Source organism: Mytilus galloprovincialis, chromosome 14 (genome assembly GCF_965363235.1).
Source record: "Mytilus galloprovincialis chromosome 14, xbMytGall1.hap1.1, whole genome shotgun sequence".
NCBI lineage: Eukaryota > Metazoa > Mollusca > Bivalvia > Mytilida > Mytilidae > Mytilus > Mytilus galloprovincialis.
The window spans coordinates 43,053,753-43,079,593 of record NC_134851.1 but is presented as its reverse complement, the minus strand read 5'-3'; the positions used below and the strand labels follow the sequence as shown (position 1 = coordinate 43,079,593).

General features: G+C 30.8%; 1 protein-coding gene across 5 annotated transcripts in view; it reads left to right on the top strand.

Annotated features, from left to right (window-relative positions):
* The first annotated feature begins 716 nt into the window (after window positions 1-716).
* The window catches only part of LOC143058506 (myosin-IIIb-like), a 90,925-nt gene continuing 65,800 nt past the window's right edge, over window positions 717-25,841 (top strand). For all 5 annotated transcript variants that reach the window (XM_076232018.1, XM_076232019.1, XM_076232017.1 and 2 more), the window contains exons 1-5: window positions 717-807; window positions 1,562-1,726; window positions 8,715-8,881; window positions 11,229-11,433; window positions 14,279-14,355. In XM_076232018.1, coding sequence (XP_076088133.1) covers window positions 732-807; window positions 1,562-1,726; window positions 8,715-8,881; window positions 11,229-11,433; window positions 14,279-14,355 — 690 coding nt within the window. In that variant the 5' untranslated portion in view covers window positions 717-731. The remainder of the gene's footprint in view (window positions 808-1,561; window positions 1,727-8,714; window positions 8,882-11,228; window positions 11,434-14,278; window positions 14,356-25,841) is intronic.

Here is a 25,841-nt window from a genome sequence, read left to right as displayed (position 1 = left end):
ATGAATTTATTATGAACATAAAATGGCTATTTTTAATGGATTAACAAAAGTTATGCAAAAGAATTTAAAAAATGAACTTTCATGAAAACCTGCATGTGTATATTTTTGAAAATTGTATCAGTAAGTCTTAATTTATAGCTCTAAAAATTTACAAATTGGTAGCTCATTTTTCTTAAATGAATTCTACTGGTCAATTCAACCTCGTTTACTGAGGATATGTGTTCATGCAGTAACATTAATCATGCATTTTAAAAGGAGCAAATTTTTGGAAAAAGAATGGTATTTCAATAATGAAAAGAAGCATATTTTCTAACTGCTCTAGGAGTGGAAAAGGAGTATAAAATTTAATATGCTCATGTGGAAAGGGAGCAAATATTTTAGTTGATACTCATATGAAGCATATTTTCAACAAACTTTCATTTGGAAAAGGAGCATATTTTCAACAAACTTTCATTTGGAAAAGGAGCATATTTTCAACAAACTTTCATTTGGAAAAGGAGCATATTTTCAACAAACTTTCATTTGGAAAAGAGGCATTTTTTCAAAAAATAGTTATTCTGAAATGGAACAAACCAGTGAAAACTCATTGAAAAGGAACATAATTTATGTATTTTTAAAGTTATCCAAGGGACTTAGAAAGTTTTGAGTGACATTATTTGGATGTCATTAAGTCATTTACTTTAAGAAATGTTAAAAAAAGATGATTAAAAAAGACTATCATTGATTACTTAATGGTTTGCTGGGATGATATTGCTTCTATAGGTTGTGGTGAGATCTTTGGATTATCTTTGTCTGCATTGGAAATCAGTAAGTGAAGGTTGAAGGTTACTCCTTGAACCTTGGGGTAAAATTAAAAAGTAGTTTTTTCTGGTATTCAGAATGATTTTTTATTGTTTCAATATGTTTGCTTTTAAAATAATTCATGACGACAGTTTTTTTTCTCAAACCATTTACAGTAATACTTGAATCACAAAATTGTATTTGGTAAGTGAAATATGAAAGAAACCCATTTTGCCCTTGAACATGGTAGTCAAGGGGAATAAAGCTAGCTCAAATTATGTCAATAGAAAATATCTAATGATATGATGTTTATAAATTAGAAATTATGGTATGAGTGCAAATAAGAACTCTCTGTCCCAAGTCGCAATGTGTAAAAAGTAAACAATTGTAGTTTAGATACAGCCTTTAATAAGGACCTTGACTCGCAATGAACAGCAAGCTATAAAAAGCCCCAAAATTACCAGTGTGAAACAATTCAAACAGATAAACCAATGGTTCAATCTGAATAAAAAGACAAGTAACGAGAAACACTTATAAACCACATTTATAAACAGCAGACATGCACTGAACAACAGGCTCATGACTTAGAAAAGGTGCATGCATACAAATGATTTTAACCGGCACCCACCTTCACCCTAACCTGAAGCAGTAAGGTAACATTATAAGATAAAAAGACACACTATAAAATATGATTTGAAATGGCTTAACTTTATGTATATTTATTTTTGGATTGCTTTTTTTACTCTTTTAGAGTGGTAATCTTAATCATTATTTTTTACAGATAAGAACCTTAAGAAATCTGAAGGTATGCTTCAGTTATATAACACTTACTCACGAGTGATCAAATTCACTGAGCTTCCAGATCCTACAGATATATGGGAGCTAGAGGACCTCATAGGAGAGGGGACCTATGGAGATGTTTACACAGCCAAACACAAAGTTACAGGTATCATTCTTACTGGCTTAATATTAACCTTAACATATACATGAGAGTTTGCCCAGGTCCTCCACCATTGTATGCTTTATTTATATAACACTTACTCACGGGTGATTAGATTCACTGAGCTTCCGGACCACACAGACACATGGGAGCTAGAGGAGCTAGAGGACCTCATAGGAGAGGGGACCTATGAAGATGTTTACACAGCCAAACACAAAGTTACAGGTATCATTCTTACTGGCTTAATATTAACTTTACATATACATGAGAGTTTGCCCTGGTCCTTCACCATTTTATGCTTTATTTATATAACACTTACTCACGGGTGATTACATTCACTGAGCTTCCAGACCCAACAGACACATTGGAGCTAGAGGAGCTCATAGGAGAGGGGACCTATGGAGATGTTTACACAGCCAAACACAAAGTTACAGGTATCATTCTTACTGGCTTATTATTTACTCTTTCTTATACATGAGAGTTTGCCCTAGGTCCTCCACCATTTTATGCTTTACTTTGGCATAAATGATAAACTACTGTTAATATCACAAAGTTCTATTTCACAAAATGCATGTACATTTACATATTGTATATAATTATTTGGTTATAATAAAATCCAGAGAACAATCAACTGTAAAACCAATATTTAAATCAAATTTGGAATACAGTAATTTATAATAACAGGTTAATGAGAGATAACTCTCTAACATTGTATTTTAACTTAACCAAATGTCTTGAACATACCAAACTGATATATAACAGAGTCTCTAGCCAATTTTTTTCAATTTTGCAGTGGCAGTTAAATTTTTTTTTGTCCTGAACATGTATGAAATATTTGCCACTGGCACTAGAGGTTTAACATTAAATCAGCTGAGATCATTCCCTGTAATTGGTGGGCTAGTGTTGGTCAGTCTTTAGTTTCTATGTAGATCAATGCATGTTTTTTTTTAACTTTGTCTTTTGTCCATTTAGTGTTATGCCATTGCTTTGTCAGTTTTTCTTTCCTCTTCAGATACATAATTTGTCTCTTCCATTTCTGTATTAGATTTCTTGTAAAACAGAAAATAAAATAATTACTTTTAGTGTTCAAGGTTATTCCTTATATAATTAGTGTGGATATCTAGCTCTGTTTTAATTGAAATATTATACATATTCCTGACTTCTTAAGAACATTACCTTTTCAGAGACTAATATAGTAGTATATGTAATAAAATATATTAATATAGCATATATACTTATATAAATATGATCTTAAAACATGATTCTTTCAATTTGGTATAAGAATAAAATGTGTTATTTGTGGTTTTAGAATTGAATCCCAAGAACATTACCTTTTTCTAAGACTAATATAGTAATATAATATACCAATATATAGCTTAAATATTAAAAGGTAAATCTCGAAACATGATACTTTGTAGTATAAGTTATTTCATTACTTAGAGACGTCTTTCTAAATGAAGAAAATGATTAAAGATATTTTAAAACTTCTGGTAGATATATAGAGATTAATACATGGCCTTTTCCATATCAGCCTGGGTATCATCCCAAGACCCCCATATCAGCCCGAGACGGAGTCGAGGTGCTGATATGGGTCGAGGGATGATACCCAGGCTGATATGGAAAAGGCCATGTATTAGTCGCTTTATCATATACTTCCGACAATAGTTTTATGTAAGGCAAATAAACTAATGCAATAACTAAAACAGTCAAACACTTTATAAAGAAAATTAAAATTATAAATCAAATATACTATAGTTGTCCAACAACAGCATATATATGTATGGTAACATTTCCTATAGAGGCATTTTGAAACATTGAAAATTTGGAAGAGTTTTATGATCATTACTACTCCATGTTTGTTGTACTATAAAATGATTCATAATTGTCAATGGCATTTGTTAGCAAGTATTAAACTATCCCCACAAAAGTTCCCGTAAATTTTGACGTCGTCATAAAAAACATCTGACGTCACAATGGAAAAGTAAACAACCGATACTGGAAACACCGGAAGTAACTTGCACGAGAGGCACTATTATGGGTTTTGTGCACGAGATGCACCTGATATAGGTTATCAGCCCGGGTGGGAAGTTATGGCTTGTGTACTTCCGCTCATTACACATATGCAAAAGCTATCATATCAATGCTAAGTATATGATAAATTGGTAGAAAACGCTTGAAGATATAGTATATTTATATATATTAAGTAGTCCTAATATCAGCCCCACAATGTTAGATCTGTAAATTTCCTAAAGCAAATTTTTCTGTTCTTTGACCCTGGCTGTGACTTAAGAACTCATGCTACATGTGCTACTAAAATATTGTGGCACCAAATCGCTTGAGGGTTTGGATGGAGTCTTAAAGTACAGATTAAAGGGACAAGAAATGCTGAGAAAAGAGAAAAATTTACCAAAAAAATAAAGAAAAGATATTGAAAAATGGAACAAAAATTTATATAATTAAAAACCAATTGTTCAGAGAACAATTGAAGGTCTTTCCACCAGTTAATATCTATTTTGATATTAAAATATAAAAAATCAGTCTAAAATGTCAGTTCATATGGCTTTATGATGTATAGATATGAATTTAAAGCAAAGGTCAAAATCTAGAACGTCAAATTAACCTTTGACCTTGACCTCAATTTCAAGGTAACAAATTGAGGATTTCAAATCAAAAGACCCTAGTCTCTAATATGTATGGTTAATAAGTTATATCACTTTAAACATAATTTAAGATATGATAGGGGCTAAAACTCCCATTCATTGTTTACGCACCCTTTCAACTAAAATTATTTAGTTACCACATGTCGCAACTAACAATTTATACAAAATAATTTGTCGATATCTTATAAGGTTAATGAAAATGAGTGAAAATAAGACAAATTCAAAAATTAGAATATGACCTTGACCTTTGACCTTGACCTAATTTTCATTTTTTTGGACCAAGGACCTCAAATCAAAAGATCCTAGGTCTCTATCACTTATGGTGTTCCAGTTTAAAATACATTTCAAAATTTCAAATACAAAAAGGGAACTAACTCTCATATGGAGCGTTCATATTGCTTCGGTCGAAATTGGACAAATAATGCGAAGGATATAACGAGCAATTTTATAAAATAAATTTGTCGTAATCTTTTACGGTTGCGAAGGAGTTGTGATCACAAGGAAAACAGTGTTTGGGGAGATAACTCCTACAAAGAAAAGTATTCGGTTACGCAGGGTAAATTTCAAAAGCGCATAAACTGTTCGATATCATATACCAAATATCTAAGCGACATATTGCGAAACAAATGTTTATCGCAAGAACAAAATTTGGCGGAAGAAAAAAAAAATAATCAGAAGAAAAACAATAGGTCTTTCCACAGAAAAGTGGAAAGACCTAATAAAGAAAATGGGCTGAAAATGTAAGAATCCAGAAATAAAGAACCTCCCGTCCATACCCCCGTATTATAGTAAAGATTGAAGTTTGATTAAGCATAAATATAAATACCTTTTACTTTAATTCCAAGGCTACATAATTATTTTTTTCTTTTATTTGTCTACCTGTTTATGCTGGCTGCATGATTGGCAATGCATTGACAGGCTTAATGGAAGTCTGCATAAATGAATGCAGCTTTATGCAGTTTTCAAATACATATGATGGTAAATACCGTTATGGTAATGAATGACATGAGGCTCTTAACTCAGGGATTTTTAATTTTTTGGAGACTGGATGGTGATGAGGCATGACTATTTAGGCCAAGATGAAAAAAGTTGTCTTTCCTACCCTATTTGTCCATGTTTTGCCCACTTGAAAGTTTTTAATTAGATTATTATAGATCTTAACAAGACTTAGTGTCCTCCCTTTTTATCTCAATTCTACCAAAATGAGTTTGGAGACATGTAAAGCATAAACATTCACTCAATTAGGGCAGACCATTCGTTTTGTTGTTTGATTTAGTTCATATTTAATCATTCAGAGCCTTTAATAGCTAATACTATAACAAATGTGTTTTATTCATTGTTGAAGGATGTACTGTATTGTTACCTATAATTGCTTAAATCCATGTCATTTGCTCTCAGGTGAATAGTTATTTCATTGGTGACCAAACCACATCTCTCTATTTTAACAGTAAATTGTTTACATTGGTATATAAATTTATCTTAAAAACAAATAACCTTGTGGTTTCTGAAATCAATAAAAAATTCTATATAAGTACGCCAAATGTTTGTTTAGGAAATCACTGTCTTTGGGTTACAAAATTAGTCTGTGGACAAATAGCTATACAATTAGTCTCTTGATAATTCTTATAATGGACTATTTAACGAGGGTGGTAAAGGGTTATTTTCATGCAAGATGTTTTGTTATTTTTATTTCACGTGCAGTCATGAAAAAGGTTCGTTATTCATCATGTTTTGTGAAATCGGTAAAAAGATCAATGTGCAAGAAATTTTTGATTATTCATTCATCGTGAAATGGCAATTTTATTTTGTGTTCTTCAGTGCAGATACCCCCCTTTACGCCCCTCTTTCACTGATATTCTCCTTTTGAATAAAACATTATGGATGAAAAATAGACTGTTTGAGACTTATACACTCGTAAAGTTATAAGGATTATTATTAAATTTGTTTCTAACAGGTTAATAAAACAAAGAAAAAAAATAGCCACTGGGTAAAAGTTTAATGACATAACTAGGTGGAGGAATATGTAATGCATAATAGATACTGTGTACAGTCAAAAGCACTTATAGATTTTCATTTGCATGAAACTGGAGAGTTCAATCAGGAATCTTGCATTGCAATAGCAATCTCTGTGTATTTTTATGCCCCACCTACGATAGTAGAGGGGCATTATGTTTTCTGGTCTGATCCTCCGTTCGTTCGTCCGTTCGTTCGTCCGTTCGTTCGTCCGTTCGTTCGTTCGTCCCGCTTCAGGTTAAAGTTTTTGGTCGAGGTAGTTTTTGATGAAGTTGAAGTCCAATCAATTTGAAACTTAGTACACATGTTCCCTATGATATGATCTTTCTAATTTTAATGTCAAATTAAAGTATTGACCCCAATTTCATGGTCAACTGAACAAAGAAGAAGATAGTGTGAAGCTCAGGTTAAAGTTTTTGGTCAAGGTAGTTTTTGATGAAGTTGAAGTCCAATCAACTTGAAACTTAGTCCACATGTTAACTATGATATGATCTTTCTAATTTTAATGCCAAATTAAAGTATTGACCCCAATTTCACGGTCCAGTGAACATGTAAAATGATAGTGCGAGTGGGGCATCCGTGTACTATGGACACATTCTTGTTTTTCCAAAAATATCTATGCTGAAGTGAAACCAAACCATATATTTATAGTCATCCCTAAAAGGTATCTTTTGTTTAAAAATTCATCATGGTCACCAATTTAAAATAATTGAATGTTATGGTAAAAATAAGTTTTTTGGTTTACATTTATAGAGAGTTGGTTCAGATGTAATTTTTCACTAGTTATCACCTTTTGTGCATAGTTATAAGTAGCTAAATAAAGAGTTGGTTGACCCTCAGTGTTTACCATTGTATCGTTGGGTTGCTGCCTTAAGGTGGTACCTAACACTACAGGGAGATAACTCTGTAAAATCAGCTGAACGTTTTAATTACGTTGTATTGTTAAGGGAATATTGAGCTTCTTAATGATCAAAATCAGTGTTTGTCAAATTGCTATATAACCAGTGTAATATTTCTGACAAAATGGTTGGTTCAAATTTTTTGAAATTTTTATATTTTTGTCAAAGGGTCAAAGTAAATACTCTGTCAAAATTTTATGAAAATTAAACGAGCCAAATTAATTTTAGTGAAAGTGTTGAGTACCACCTTAATGATTTATACCTGAATCTCTTACAACATATTTCTTTTGTTTACCAAATTCTTTGGAATTCTTATTTACCTACTTACTGTAACCTTTGGGAAATTTTAAAGTTTTAAGTATTTATCATGTTTATGGTTGTTCACCCTTCTTCATGTACTTATGCACAAATATATCTCATTAAAGAATAATATTGAATTTTACATATTACTGTAAGCTGAAAATAAGTTTTAATGAAGTTTCTATCGAGTATTGAACTTTATCACAAGGCCCTTTAATGTCATCATTACATTATATTTAAAGAAGATGTGTAGCCATGTGAAGATTGGATTAGAAATATTTGTTTTGATGTCAAATCAAGCATGCCTATCAGAGTAGGGATATTTTATAGGACTCTCTATATAAGATTTCGTAATTTGCAGCTCTTGTATAAATAAACATCTTTTTATTGATTTTTAAAGAGGAAATATTAAGTGCAAATATTTGAATAGTCACTTGACATTTTATGTGATGGAAATCCTGAACTCTGATCAGCTGATTGGTAATTGTTGTATTTCCAGTGGCAAATATTACATGCATATTCAGAGCCCCTGAATGATATTTAAATCGTATTTCTTGGATACTTGATTTAATGGTTTTGTCATCGATATTCTGTAACACTCACCATATAGATATCTTGACTTCTTGAATTTTTAAATCTGTAGTCATCACCTACTCCTACAAAATGTGTACCCCAAATAAAGAATAATGAATACCAGTATACCAAGTACCTGGCACACTAAAAATGTATAAATGTTTGGTGTAAGTCAATGAGGCAGCAGCCCAACAAAGAAAAAAACAAAAACATCTGAAGGGCAAAAATTAGAATACATATATACTTTTCAAAAAAAGTCAGGTGTCTTCACAATTTGTCATGTTTCTCTTCCGGTACATTATGGCTTTCTTCACCAATAAAAACATTGCACCAATGTTTGAAATGTCAAAACAGTGATAAAAATTATCTTGGAAGATGTAGAGAAATTTATGCAGGTTACTTTAGATGACACTTACAAAGCAAAAATAAAACACAATATAAAAACCAGCTATAACAGATGCAACCAAAGATCTGTCATTAAAAATATCATAAATTTTTATAATAAGAGACTGATGGACTTAAATCTTTAATATCTCTTTTTTTTTACAGGAGAGAAGGTGGCTGTCAAGGTCCTGGACTCAATTCATGAAATGATAGAAGAAATAGAACAGGAATTTATCATCCTGAGTGAACATGGAGACCATCCAAACATGCCAAAGTTTTATGGGCTGTTCTTAAAACCTGGGATGGATAATCAGATCTGGATTGTGATGGAGGTAATATAGTAAAACCTGAATTGTAGCCCCCAATTGTTTTCTAAGCAGGCGAACTGAGTGTTTTCTGCCAGGCCTATAAGTATCATGGTAATGTGATGCTATATTTCTTGAATATGATGCTACATGTATCTGAATTAGTTTTTCGTATAGTTTGATTTATGGATGTGATGCTATAATTTTTAAAATGGTCTTAGATAGTATTTCAAATTTTCTCACAGTTTACCAGGATGCTATATGAAATATCTTGGAAGGATACTGGGCGGTATTTAGTGATACTTTTTTTTCTGGTACCCATTTTGTATCCACATGAACTCCTCCTTACCTGAAAATGCACCTATAAATTTCATTTTGTATCGAAATTATATTCGTGGTTAAATGCTTCAGCGAATCATGTGCACACAAAATACAGTCACAATTTTACCTAGTTTCCTCCAAAAAAATTTCTTAATCAGAATTTGATATAGTTTTCTCAGAAACTAAACCATATAATGCCAGTTTGTCCCTTTCTATTTTGATTTCAATTCTAATTTTATTTGGGTTGATTTTTTTTGTATCCAGTGTCATTGTACATGGTGTATAGCTGTCTTATTGAGTTATAACCCACTGCTATACTTTTCACATTTTCTTCTCAAAAATAATTGTTTCATTTAAAGGTTAGACCCAGTGGCGGATCCAGAAATTTTCATAAGTGGGGGGCCCAGTGGCTGCCCAAGAGGGGCCCCGATTTCGTCATGCTTCAGTGATTCCCTATATAAGCAACCAAATTTTTTCTCAAAAGGGGGGGGGGGGGCGGGCCCCCTGCCCCCCCTAAATCCGCCTCAGAGACCAAAGGCTGGCCAGGTATTGAAGTAGAAAGTATGATCATAAATTTGTCTAGGTAGGGTGATATGTCTTCCTGCTGACTATTGCTCTTATGGTATTAAAATCAGGCTTCTTAAGTCATGTTAATATAGGAAACAGTGTTTATATTCATATTACATAAACATGTTATGAGAGTTATATTGGTTTTGCAATTGAAGGGCTAATATAAGAAGATGTAGTATAATTACTGATGAGACAACTCTCCACCTGAGACCAAATGATATAGAAGTTAACAACTATAGGCCACTGTAAGGTCTTCAACAATGAGCAAAACCCACACTGCATAGCTATACATCAATACATCATAATTTCTCTTTATTCATATGCACAGACAACTTATTCTAAAGAACAGACATATTGAATTGTATTTGCATTATGTATGAGTAAACTGAAAACCATTCTATCCAAATTAGTCTTAAATTTTAGTTAGTTATACAATTTTGAAGTTTTTGAATAATTACTTGAAATGCATTAGAATTGTAAAACTTTCTTGTCGTTATTATTTATATTGCTTTAATTGAATAACTGTTCAACTCAAAGATAATTCTCTAAGGTCTATGAATTTTGAATATTATTTATAGAAATGTATGCAAAGCCTTCAGTTACATAAAAAAATCTATAAAGAAATCACAACCATAGTACTTTTGCACCGAAAGTATGTATGTGATCATTAAAATGTTTGCTGTTTCTGAATCTAATGCATTCTTGGTAAAATTTTCAAAATTGTAAGCTAAACCATTGGAAATTCAGAATAGTTTGATTTTTCTCAATTTTGGTGCATGTACAATCAATGAATTCACCCATAGTCCATTGTTTAAATTTAGTTTGATAAATAGATATGTTACTTTTGATAAGTTGATGGCTGCTACTAAAATTCAAAAAATAAAAACTGTAAACCAACTAATTGTCATTAACTATTTTTGTTGAATGTAAATTGTCAAAAATATGTCAAAGTTTGACTATCTCTTATATGGATTCATGAACAAAGTTTGAATGTGAGATGTTGACAAAAATAAATTGCTACCAAAATAAAAGAAGATGTGGCATTATTGAATGAATGGGACAGAACTAGGACTAGTCAGAGCAAAATGACAAAATGTATGATGCATTGCTTAGGGATAATTAAGCTAGTACGTGACATACTGAAAACACAGATATTTGAAATAAAATACCTTAGTTATCATGGATTCATTATAATCCATTGGATACCAATTTTCTTGGGTACAGGTATACCACAAATTTAAATGTTCAACGAAGGGCAAATTTTAGATCTGCAAAACCATGAAATTGAATATCCATGAACATGTTCGTTTTCCTCAATTCATAAAATTTGATACCCCCCAAAAAAAACGAATCCTCAGTACTAGAAAGAGCAAAATGCCAAAAAGTATGATGCATTGCAATTGCCTAGGGATAAGCTAGAGGGATACAGAAAACACAGAAATAAAATACTTTAATCAATTAAAAAATCTTTATATTTTTTCAGCTCTGTGGTAAAGGATCAGTCACACACTTATCACGAGAGGTGCACCATCGTGGGGAGAAACTTGATGAGATGCTGATAGCCCATATATTACATGAAACTCTCAGTGTGCTGGCACACCTCCACTCACAGAAAATCATACATCGTGATGTTAAAGGTCATAATATACTCATAAATGATAGTGGGGAAGTGAAAATTATTGACTTTGGTAAGTTTATATGTTAAACGTGTATAATAATACTATAAAATTGCTGAAAATATGAATTATCGTTGGTTCTCTCTATGAGCTTGATTTTGTTGCTTGAGCAAAATTTGACGAAAGTGAGAAAAGCAATCAAGCTTCATATCACTCTACTGTGCTGAGAAAGAAAATTGTCCGTCAGTATGATCAAAGGAAAATTTCCTAAAATAGCTGGAAATATGAATTATTGATTGTGGTCAGTTTAAAGTTTATGAATATAACAATAAAATAAAATGTTGATGGAGTGGCAAATAACTTTTATTGACTGTATACATGTAGAAAAAAAACGTAAAATGGTGAATGGGCTTGAAATAAAAATCATTGATTTTAGAAGTCTAAAAGGGTCTTATGGTATTTAATAAGCAGGGGTCAAATAAGCTCCAGTCCATGGTCCGGGACTTATTACGTTCAGACTTATAATTTGGTTATTAGCTGCACTTCGCACACTTCTGATTTTCAAGTTTCAGAAAACATATATGATGAATTTTTATAAAAGAGTCACAATAAAAAAGCTTTGGTCTTAACTACACTACAATACTAACAAACACAAAGCAATGCATTTAGCCGTGCACTCACTCCTCCAGTAAGTCTGACTAGAACGTGTATTTCTCCTTTACCTATTTTGTGTATAATTCTATTTGAAGTATCTAACAATTTGAAAAGTCACCTTTCCGTGACTGAAACCATGCCTTTGTCAAACTGCCATACTAAACCCAACCATACCACACTTTGGCTATGTGTCCAATTGCATTTATCTTCTGCTATCAAAAACCCAGAAGCTTTCAGTACTTTCTGAACAACTATGCTAGTTTCCTGGGCCTGACTTATCTCGTCAGCGCCTAAGCCATCGTCTAAATACATGACAATTTTCAAACCTGAATTTCGTAAATATTTAACAATACACCTTACAACTTTGGTGTATATATAACCAGCAGTAGATATACCAAATGGTTAAACATTAAAGACATAATATTTTGTTTCACGATTTTTGACCCTAGCAAAACCTAAATATGTCTTGTGTGATTTGAATATCTCTACATGATGGTAGGCTGATCTCAAATCGTAAGTAAAGCAGTAATCTCCCTTCTTAAACATTTGACTTGCTACTCTAGCATCTTCGTATTTAAATCTGAATTTATAAAGATATGGGTTAATGTGTCTACAATCTAAAACTAATCTTAATTTGTTTTTATTGTTAGCTACAGTCAACGGATTGACCACTTTAGGTTTACATGAAAATTCTTTTATGGATTCTTATTCTATCAACTTTAAAATCTCATTTTCTACGAAATGTGAATTTTCTAAAGACGATTTGTTGTTATTCAAAAATGCCTCTTTTGGCTCTGTGTGAAAAGGTATTTTATATCCATGTTCAAAGTTATCAATAACTGTCTCATTAGCGCAAATAATATTACGCCAATAATCAATTGAACTTCTTAATTTACCTACAGGTAATATACATGAAACTATAGCATTTTCTCTACCAAAATTAACAGATAAATCATTACTAAATAATCTAGTACTTATCTTATCAGACTTTTCTTTCTGAGTTTGCCAACCCTGCTTATAATGGTCTGACCTCAAATGTCCTGATAAACCACACTCACAACATTTTCCGGGTCGATGCACCACAGGAACGTTAACTGTACTCTGTTGATTAACTGAGCTGAATCGAGTAGACTGTGGGGCACTGTAAGGAGTTGTACCTGTCTTAAACTTTTTGTCGCTCTTCATTTTCCTTGACGCTTTGTTTTCTGCTCGTATTATGCGTTTTTCGTCTTCTGAATCATCTGCTAGGTTGTGCGTTTCATACTCAGTAACTGTTCTCCATCCTTTCTCGGACTGATCAGCGAGCTTAATCAATTTTTGTCGATGATTAAGAATGTCCAAACCTTCACAAATGTTCCTCATCGCGCCCTCTGTACTTTCATTGTTGTCCTGTGATTCTGTTAGAATACTTCTTGCCTCTTTCATCTTGTTGGCGATTTTGGTGTTAACCTTGAACTGCTCTTCGTTTCCCTTTTGCTTGAAAACGTAATTTTTAGTGTTCATCTGCTGGATTTTTGACATTTGAGTTTCTAATAGTTGCCTCTGTGTTTCGTGAACGGACCTCTGAAACGTGTCTAAACGACTAGACATTAATCTGTGGATGCTCTGCAATATCTGGTTTTGGTTCTGGCTCATAGCGTCTTTAATTTTTCGGTCGATGAGCATGTTTATTTCTGCCGGCTCCGACATGTTTAGTGTTGAACGTCTGCAGCTAGAATGATTTTCAAACACTAGAAAATTAAAAACACGCTTTCACCTCATTAACATAAGAATACTTATTGACACAATCCAAATGATTGTTCCACGTAACCATGTGTACAACAACACATAACAAAAACCGCCAAAAACATACTGTTCTTATAAAACGTTCCTTTTAGACAACATTTTCCTGCTATGCTCTGTAAACACGGTAAAATACATTTCTAAAACCCATACTGTATGTTCGCCTTTAAAAGTCCCAATATGAAAAATATGAAACAATTCCAATGCCAGGGAACTACAAATTCTAATGTACAATGATTACAATTTTCCATAAGAAGGCATGCAGACTTTTGGCAGACACACCAAAGGAAATATCAATGAAAATGCAAGTTTTCCTCAATACACAAAAATGTACACAGGAAATATATGAATCCATAGCACTAATTTTTGTAGAATTCGTTACAGCTTTTTAAATTGAACCACAAATTCAAATCTCCTACAATAATAAATGGTTACTTTGGATTCTGAATTTACATAGTTTTCATTTTATTTTGTTTTAAAGGTGTTTCAGCCATTTTGGAAAATAGTGCAGGCAGACGCAAAACATCAGTAGGCACACCATACTGGATGGCACCAGAGGTTAGTTCTTAAACTCTTATTTTAAGGGACATAACTCAAAAATACTGGATGTGTTATGAACATTTTCATAGAAAAGAACTTTCTAATTTGCTTTAGGATGATACAGGTAATTGTAATTCTTGGTCAAGAGAATTCTTATAAATAAATAGATAAAACTGTTTATTGCAAATGCACTATTTATTTGAAGAGTTATCTCCCTTATGCCATGTTTCCTGAAAATAATGTTGTATCTTTTTATTTTATTTTGGTTTGTATCATTTGGTAAAATAATGTGTTGGATTGTTTGGAAAAAACAATGGGTTGAATGGTTTGGCAGACAATGTGTTGTATCTTTTGGCAAAATAATGTAGTGTATCTTTTGGCAAAATAATGTGTTGTATCTTTTGGCAAAATAATGTGGTGTATCATTTGGCAAATCATTAGTTATATCAACTGACAGATACCTGTTGAAGGACGTGCAGTGACCTATAATTGTTAATTTCTGTTTCACTTGTGGAGAGATGTCTAATTGGCAATCATACCACTTGTTCCTTTTTATATTGTATTATTTGGCAAAACAATGTGTTGTAATAATTTAACAAATGAATGTGTTATAAAATAAGGCAAATCATATATTGTATTATTGTGCAAAATATTGTGTTTAATGATTTGGCAAATTACTGTTTTGTACTATTGTATAATCATGTCATCATGTTTATTTTTTTCATCACATTTTATCAAGTTGTATTGAACATTATTATCATACTTGACTTTTTATACTAATGTATGCAATGTATATGTTTGCATTTTGTTTGATTTCTCATGATGAGGGCCTCAGGGAAGATTAGTTATATAGCTAACTGTGTAACCCTCTTAAAATAAAGTGTTGTTGTTGTTGTTGTTGTTGTTGTTGTTTGTTTAAGTCCATAACATTTCCTTATAGTTTCAATGCAAAAACTTTTTTTCTTCAAAACCATAACGATTTTACCTGTCTTCCTACAGTAAACGTCATTAAAAATTTCTCTGCACATCATTTGGAAATGGAAATAGTTCATGGAGATCTAATCTCCAGCTTACAATTAGGTGTTCCTTGAAACTTCAGATATTGATGATGTCTTTTATTATTGAGATTTTAAGACATTATATCACAAATGAACATTTTTAGAAAAAGCTGAATCAGCAGATGTTTTAAAGGCATCTTATTAATGTTACTTTAATTGATAAGTTATAGCTATTAATTGAGGGGCTGGATGGGGTTTTCAGCATAGAAAATAATGTAAACCAACTAAATTTTGTAACAGATCTTTTTTTCACAACTTTCACGAGTAGCGAAATAACGTGAATATAAATCATCAGGAACATGTTTAACTTGGATCTTTTCTTATTAAACTATATCAAGAAACTTGGAAAATTGTGAAATTTAATCACTGCAAAATGCATTTGAAAAGAATTTACACCAAATAATGTATCTGCCAAAATAACTTGTTTACAGTTATAGCCCTCAAAAACAATGCATAGACATATAATAAGATATAAAAAAAATGGGGTGCAAAAGTTTTAAAAAATTTACAGAATAAGTGCTATTTTCATAAATTAAGAAAAATGCCATGTATATTTTAAAAAATATGAAATAAAGGAACTCCATTATAGATCCTCATAATTCAACTTTTAATATAGCATTAAAGCAATAATTGTATATCCTTGATAGAGAAATAAAATAGTATTCTTAATTAGTAAAATTCATAATCAATATGGCGATTTTATAGTAATGGAATTTAACACTTATAGCTTTGAATTCTAATGATGGTTTCATTTCACATGAATTACATCCTTAAAAAAATGTACTAGTACATGTACTTCAAAATATTAAATGAAGGCAATGGTACTGTGAGTTCATTTAAAGTTACTATGAATGAGTTGCAACCTAATGTTAAGGAAATACAAAGCAAAATACAATGCAAAATATACAAAGTTCTGATAAAGTGGTGATCCGATGGGTCTAAATTCTCCACAAAAATTTTGAAAAGGATTCCCTCAATTTTGTTATTGTGCAATAGATTTTCTTTTCAAGGACAACCAAGAAAAAATATTTCATGAACTTTGAATATGTAATAAATTATTGAATCTATTGATTTTATATACATACAATGTATATATACCATGCTTCCGTGTTGACGAAATTGCAAGTTCTTAGTGTAGGTCTTAATCTACAAATTCCATAAAATGCAAGCATTCCTGTATTCCTTAGGATTGTCACATACTTTCTAATTTTATTTGTCTAAGAGTGAAACTTGTGTCAAGTATATCAGAGGGTCTGTATGGATCCTGGTTCTTCTAATCTATATCTTTTCAATTTTTAAACCTTTTTTCTTTATTTTTTGTAATTATTTCACCTCTTTCTCTAAACTTTAATCTTTACTTTAATCACACATTGGGCTGGTTCATTCAAGTGCAATCTTAATTGACTTGGGTTGTCTGTTTTCCTATAGAAAGTTGGTTGTTCTCTTTGGGCAATACAGCTTCCTCCACAATTAAAGCTGTAAGCCACAAAAAAGCACAATAGTGTTGTTAAACACCAATTATCAATCAATCAATCTTTACTTAATTTATGTTATCCTTTTTTCTCTCTGTTCTTTATTTTATTATGTCCCATTTATGGGCATTACGTTTTCTGGCCTGTGCGTCTGTGTGTCCGTATTATTGTTCCTCATCAGGTTGAAGGTTTTGGTCAAGGTTGGTTTTGATAAAGTTGAAGTCCAATCAACTTGAAACTTAGTACACACATTCCTTATGATATGATCTTTCTAATTTCAATGCCAAATTAGAGTTTTGACCACAAAAGTGGTCCACTGAATATAGAAAGTGATAGTGTGGTTTGGGCATCCGTGTACTATGGACACATTCTTGTTTGGTCATTTTATCAGATTTATTGGCCTATTATTCTCTTTTCTGTAAGCCCCATCCAGACCCTCATATCAAGACTGTTTTAAGTCTATCAATCTTTATATATGGAGTGATTGTACATTGTATTATAAAAAAATTATTGATGTTGTAATGTTTATGCCCTTTGGGGCCCATAATTGGAAATAAAAATATCTTAAAAAAAAAATATCTTATCTTGTAGGCTTCCGTGTTCAATGAATTTGTAGTTTATTATATACCCAGCGACAATTGGGTTATAGATTTTTTTGTAAACCAAATAATGGTAACATCGTAAATATGTCAGATCAGCTATTGATGTATTAAGGGTTTTGTACTTAATCCCTATATATTTTTGTTACGTAATTGTTGTTTTTAAATTAAAAATCAGATAATACTCACTAAATAGATTATATATTTGTGAAAGTTTATCGTTAAATGGTAGTACTGTTAAGGAAAAGGTAACTCATAAGAATTTAGTTAATTGGTATTGAATATTGAATATTGGATATAATACACTTTACATCAAAGGAAAATTAAAAGGTAAAGTTAATTTAAATAAATTATAGGAGTTAAATGTTATTATGTTTGTTTTGCCACTGATAATCAAAATATAATAAGTTTAATATTTCATAAAATAACATACATCATCCCAAAAAAACATATAAATAAAATAATTTGTGTGTAATAAAATGTTGATTTTGTTTTTATCGTATATATGGTTGCTAAAAAATGTTTCCCTTGAAAGTATAATACTCAAGATTTTACATAGGAATCATTTTAAGAGAATTTGATATAAGCATGACAGAAATCAGTTTGTCAATATCTGTTAACAAATATATATATTATGTGGAAAGGTATTTGAAAGTAAATATGTTGTTGAGTATCAATTTTCCATTACAAAAAGAAGAAAATAACATGACTGATTAATTAATTGTTGTTTTTTTACTGTCCATGCCAAGTTATGACAAAATACAATATCTTGTACTTTCCTTGAAAACAATTTCAAAAAGTGAATCAGATTATGCCTTATGCATGGAGATCCATTGGGGGAAATTTTGGGATTATCAGTCTTCCATTTTGCTGAAGGAAATTGTTTTTAAAACTTGAAAAAATTAAACCTAGATGCATCAATAATAAAAAAAGATCATAAATAGATACAAAATACAACTAAGGTAGGTTTAAATATTTAAGATAGCTTTTCTGCAGAAATATATACATAAGACATAATTCCTACATTTCCCAAAGTATCTACACGCACATTTAAAGTACATACCAAATTTAAACAACATGGTTTGGGCAATAATACATTTTTTGGACAATATTTAAATCATGATATAACAAACAAATATACAAAATGCATCTAGGTTTAGATTTTAGAATTTAAAAGCACTTTCCTTTAGAAATATCAAAAACATAATCCCTACATTTCCCAGTGGATCTCTATGCATGTGGCATTATATCTGAATCAGTGCACATATCATATGTTACATAATATTCAACGTAGGTCTTTCTCTTAAATCCTCAAACAATGGCGCATACGCCCCGATCGCATATATTAACTTGGATAACGGCATACACCATATTCCATTGATATGTATTACACTTAATTTAAGATTTGTGGAGGTGTAGAAGAAAAGATTGAAAACTTCTCAAACAATTTCTCAATATCATAATATAACTTGACGCCCCTTATGTACATAACGAAAAACTGTTATTGATTTTATTTTTAAATATCCTAACAGGAATAAATAATCAGTTTTCAATAAAAATATTAAAAAACCTGTCTAGAGATTAAACACTTTTAAACCTGTATTTTTTATCTTAGGACAAAATGAAAGATTTAAATTGGATGTACTTTTTTTACAAGGAATAAAGGAAGGATTTTAATTATCTGAGTATTTAGTATCAAGTTCATTGAACGTTTTTCTTGGGTTAATTAGGGTAAGTCTTTTACAATTTTGTGTTTTTTTTATCTTCGGAAAAATTGAAAGATTTAAATTGGATGTACTTTTTTTGACAAGGATTCATAAAAGAAGGATTTTTAAAATTATCTGAGTATATAATATACAAATTCATTGAATGATTTTCTTAGGTTGATTTAAGCATGAGTGTTTAATAAACTTGTATTTTTATCTTAGAGCAAATTGAAAGTTTCAGGTAGATATACTTTTTTGACAAGGAATAAAAGACAGATTTAAGTCATCTGAGAATTCATTGAATGCTTTTTTTAGGGCGATTAAGGGTATTAGTCTTTGAAAAACTTTTATTTTTATCTGAGGACAAATTGAAAGATTTAATTGGGATGTATTTTTTTTACAAGGAATAAAAGAAAGATTATCTTAGTATTTTGTATCAGAATTCATTGAATGATTAAATGGAAGGTGATAATTGCCTTATGTAGCAACTTTACCTGACCATATAGGAAAATAGGTATTTAGTCGGATCTTAACACGTACTTGTGATTTGGTTAAAACCGGTTTTGTTCAAAATATACGAAGAAATGTCGAAATGTTCAGGACTTAATTAAATCCGTATTTCGGTAGGATGGTGCAAGCATACGATTTTTATTGCGTCTTACACTTTGAGAAGCGAATAATCTTCAACTACTTTATTCAAATATTGTGTAAAAACGTTAATTTTGAGCTATGAAAGTCAAGTGGCTCGAGTATTTTTCTGAGGAAGTTTTAAAAAATTGCAAAGAAATATTTTTACATTGGGTTAGCTTTCATTAGTCTTAACTATCTATAGATTAACAACTTTTGGTTATATTTATAATTTAGAATCATCATTGAAGGTGGGGGACGATTTCGCAGATAATTAATTATATTGATGTGCCATTTGTATGCAAGAGTGACATTTCGTTGTATTATGTGCCAATTCGAAAAAGTTATGCGAGTATTCTCTCCCCTTAACAGGTTCATTATTTTATAATTAAGTTTAGGTTTCTGATATAATTTTGAATAATTACAAAATGTATCAATTCAATATATTTCAGTTTTTGTTATTGGTGTATCAAAAACATTGATGTACGAATATAATTTCATAAATTTGAAACGTTTAAAATGATTACATACCAATATAAAGAACCGTTCATCGTTTTTGAAAAAGACTATGAACGAAAATTGATTTATTTATCTTCCCTTGGTGACAGATTGATTGGGAAATGAACCAGCGTAATATAATGGTAATCACAGAGAGGGACCAGCAAGTAATTTTTAATTGTAGCTTATTCAACGTTAAAACAATTTTCCACTATAGTGCCTAACAAGATTTTGTGAGGTAGACGAAATTGACTTTAAAACGATCGTATTGACTTTTGATGTGCAGAAATAGGCAGATCGGACATATTTTGACTTTAGTTACTTACTTCTTAAGTTTGGGATCAATTGTAATCAACATATTCCAATGAGACTGAAAAATGCTTTTTTTTATTATGATAAATAATAATTTTACCTGCCGTAGTCGTGCGTAAATTTATATTTCGGTATTTCTCTTACGAAAATGACTTGTTTATTGGAACAAAACGTATTATTTGTAAACTTTCTCTTTACTCTTCACAATAGGCTTTTAAAAAATAACCTTTCCAACTGTATATTCCGAAAATTTTGTGAAAATCGAATAAGTGGCAATTCTTACCTTTCATACCTTAACTTTCATTGATAAAACATAATATTGACTCGTCCAGTGTCCAGTTTGAAGGTCATTTTAGTTACCGGTCACATTGACATGCACGTTCTAATTAATCAATAGTCGTGTATGAAAAGCATAAACAAGTTTGAAGGTAAACTAATAACAACTTAATCCAATCAAATTGCCTACGATTCAATAACAATGACCAGTCCACATCATAAAAATGTATAGGGGTAAACTGGGTAGGGAGAAAATGTCAGATATATTAAGTTCATTATTTTGCAATAACGAGTAAAAATTTGTTAACCAATAGATTTGTTATAATTTCATAATCATGTCGTTATGTATTGGTATAGTTTTTGGATCTTTCATTAGCGTATTTAAGGCTGTAGAAAGTTTGGCCTTCAAAAGTCAACATAATCATTGACTTTATAAAGAAAATTCGCCTTTTTAAAACATTGAATGTTTCGCAAATAATACGCGACAACAAAGCAAAATCATTTCTTAAAACACTGCAAAAAAAAATAATTCTGATTGATGCAGTGGTATTGTCATAAATTGCACTGGAGTGAACAGTGGTACATCAAACGTCGAATTCCCTCACACAATGTTATCACACACTATATAAACGAATGTTACTTTATACAAATATAAGGACTTTGTTAGCTAAATCTACAAATTTTATTAGATATTATGATTTTTTATTGCAATAGATTAATATGCTACCTTATGGAAAAAATTGTGGGAAAATATAAGTGTAGTCATCTTTATAAGTTCAATAACACATTTGTAGAATTGTAAGTTTAAATAGACGGTAGGTTGGTTTTTACATTTTACAAAAGAATATTATATACACAGTAAGAATGTTTTCTTATCTTTCTGTTGTTTCTGTTTTTCATAAGTATATTATTTGTTTTTTCAAGTAAATTACATATAAATAGCAACTTTGAATTTGTTTACAAATTTTTCATTGTTTTAAGTATTACTATTCAATGCCAATTAATTAGTATGGGGTTTGCCGTAAATGAATTGTTAACCTTAAAAGATGCCAAAAGTTGTCCCTGTTTTATTTCATCATTGAAATATGTTAAGTGTTTGTAAAAATCTGTTTTCACAAACTTTTAATGTCACGTTTGCATAACTTGTTCTCGTCGTGATATCCATGTTATATTTGCCACTGGACAATCAAACATAAAATCATCTATATCTACCATAACTAGTGTATAAGTGTACTGTACATTCATGTCATCATGCAATAAGATATATTTAGTTGAAACAAAAATGATGTCATAAAGAATACCAAACTTTGTTTAAAGTGAGGAAATTATATATACCCCTAAAATATCATAAATTTTTAGAGATTTGCTCTATAACAACTATAAGTTTTTGTGGTTTATTGAAATATTGAAAAAGAAAAATCTTTTCTCTTTTTAAGGATTTAAATTGGTATGTGAACCTAAATCATTACATTTTTAATATCTCTGCATGCATGAAGATGACCGAATCGAAAAAAAAAAATGTGCATTTTAAGATTGAACCTTTATACAAAATATATGACCACCTCCCGAAGAAAATTAATAGTTAAGTCTGCGTTTGACATTTTAATGTTGTGACTAGAACAACATGTTGAAAGTAAAATAAGTAAGACTGACTTGTCGTCAATGGAAGATAAACTTTTCTTTACATACTCAATGAATGATTCAACATTATTGATCGTTTAATAAATTGTACATGTTACACATTGTTTGCAAAGAGGGGGAACAGCTGCTAGGACAAAGAAATATATTATTGTTGTTGTTTTAAAATTGAGTTATGTTGCTGATATTTTGATTATGATAAATTTTGTAAAAAAATTATATGCTCAGATTTTATAAGCCAAATATAGGTCAAATTTGTTTGGTGCATGGTGTATATGATGTCTATCTGGCAGGTTTCATCTGACCTTGACCTCAGTAATTTATGGTTTATTGGTTAATGTTCAATTTTTGTAATTTGGTCTGTTCCTGGGATGCCATAAGCAATAGTCCAACTGTATTTGGTGTATGGTATTATTGTAAGGTGTACATATCTGTCTGGTAGAGTTCATCTGACCTTAACCTTGACCTCAATTACATGGATTATTGATTATGATAAGTTTATTTTATACTAGTATTTAAAGCTTTATATTACAGCTGTGTTCTCCACAGGAACTTAAAATAGCACCATGGAAATTAACCCATCGCTTTTTTTCAAAAAAGTATGGCACCATGGCCTCTATGCATTCTATTGTAAAATCATCCAAGATAGCACCAGTGTACCATGGTGCTTAAAGGCCCTGGAGGGGACACTGTACAGACTTTCACATGTTTCAACATAAATTCAATCATTATGGATAAATCAAATGAGACATTTCAGTTTTGTGTACTCTTGTCTGCTATTGGAATGAACTTAAAATTAGTACATTACTATTAAAGCCTACTGTCATCGACTAGTTAATGACATCATGGGTATCATGATCCTGGTACAAACCGTTTAGATCTAAAATATGGAAAGCCCCCTTTGACAAATAAAACTAGATACATGAAATATGGAGTAATAAAATTAAATGATTATTCATCTATTAAAGCTCTTTAAACCTTTTGTTATTTAAATTTCAATAATGGGTAGTCGATATGCTTTAACTGTAAAAAGTCATAATTTTTAAACTTTATATTTGACTGTTAGTTTTATATTTGTATAAAGTAGGGTCATAGACATTTAAACATCACGACCTTGTACGGTCTAGGTGTTAGTCATGTAATAAATGAAGAGTTATGAAGTCATTGCATTAGTCTTATTTTTGACCGAAGGGTGTGTAAATTTAATGGGTAACACCCAGTCTTATACAAAAGTTAACAATTTTATTTTGGACTTCTTCAGAGCTATGACCTCATCTGATAAAGTACTACATATTTTTAAAATATCAGAAGTTAAATCAGAATAGTTTAGGTAGTATTTAAGTTAATGTAAAGTAACGGTACATATATTGGTAAGGCATTATGTACAAGTTTAAGTGGGTACATTCCAAGATTTTGATGAAATTTTGTTTACATTTTTAAAAACCTTGTAGATCTCTGTGTTAATATTAAAAGATGATTAATGATGCAAATTGTATAATATTAGAAGTAAAATCAATTTTAAGTTTATAAAGAAGTTTTATAAATGAAAAATTGTTTTGCAGATATAATTTTCATGACCTTTCTAGCTGACTACCCTGGGAATTTAATTTTTAGAAATTTTCTAACATTGATGTTTCTTGATTCAAACAAGAGAAATTCAAAGCTTGGCATATTTGAAACGATTTGTTTTTACAAATTATCTACAAACATGTAAAATTTATATTGAACTGAGGAATAATAAGTTAGGTCACTCCTTTTTAATATACAAATAAGGAGATTTATTGCATAGCAATATAATATTACCCACAGAAAGTAACCAAAAGTTAGCGTGCAATAAATTCTTATATTGCACTAGTGCAATAAATCATCAATATTCAAGACATCATCAACGACAAAATCTTAGTTTTTAATGTCTCAATTTTTACTTTCAAATATTATATTTCTATACAATAAAAGGGTTATTGCATGAATATTGGGGAATATTGTCCCTCGTAGAACATATATTGCACTCGCAAGCTCGTGCAATAAAATTCTACTCAGGACAATATTCCCCAATATTCATGCAATAACCCTAAAGTATCATGATTGTCAATGAGCATATGATAAGACAACTATCCAACAAAGTTCAAATGAAGTGACCCCAATTTAGTGTATTGAAGACCCATTAGTGGCTTTCGTCTGTTTTCTGCCCTTTTGGTCTAGTTGTTGTCTCTTTGACACATTTCCCCATGTGAGCCATTTCTATTCTCAACTGTATGTAAGCAATTATAGGCATCTGTACAGCCTGCAACAGATGCAAAAGAAAAACGTTTTGGGTATAAAGGATACATAATGAAAGTTAAGTTAGTACATAAGTCCTTTTCAATATATCTATGAAGAAATTACATGTAGGTAGCATTAGGAAAAACATTCAAATTTTTAGAATGCACTGTAAAGACTGTCTTTTTTATTTTGCAATTTTCATTTTAAACTGCATATTGTACAATGTCTTTAAATTTATGCAACTGTAATTTACTGTTAAGGTTTTTTTTCAAGATTTCTTTGTGTTCTTAGGTTGCTGTCTCATTGATGTCAACCCCACATCTCCTTTCAACTCATTTCTGTTGATACATCAATAAATAATATAAAATCAGCTCATTTGCCTAATCTTATTGGAAAATCAATATATGAATGGAGAGTTTTGGAGACTTTATAGAAAGTTTGACGACTAGAGTCTAAAAGTTTGACGACTACAGTCTAAAAGTTTATGGATGTTTAACTTTTCTTCATACATTTTGTTTCTTTTAGGGATAATGTGGACTGTTCTTTCATGACACAGGTCTTGAGCGTGTAATCTGTAAGGCTCTCTGACATGTCTGGCAAAATTTAGTGAAAATATAGGAAATTATTTGCTTGGCCTTATAGTTTTAGAAATACTTATACATGAACTAATATAAACTATACTGTAGATAGTATTATGCAGAATGAATAACAATATCTTATGTCAATTTTACCAGAGATAAGTGAAATATTTCCAAAGATGGAATTGATTTAATAGTACCTAATGGTCATCAGGTAATTTGCATATTAATCTATCATATCCAAGTGAAATTGTCTTAAGGAGTTTTCATTTGACTGGATTGGAAGAGTGTTTGCATAAGGAGGATATGATTAGCATATTTAAAGAGTTTGTAAGATAAGGATTTTACACTTACGGAATTTTGATGGAAAAGTTTTATAAAGGATGGAATATGATTATCAATTAAGGTATAATGATATTTGTAATATTGACAGATTTTTATTGCGGACAAGTACTTGTTAACCTATGATATATTCACC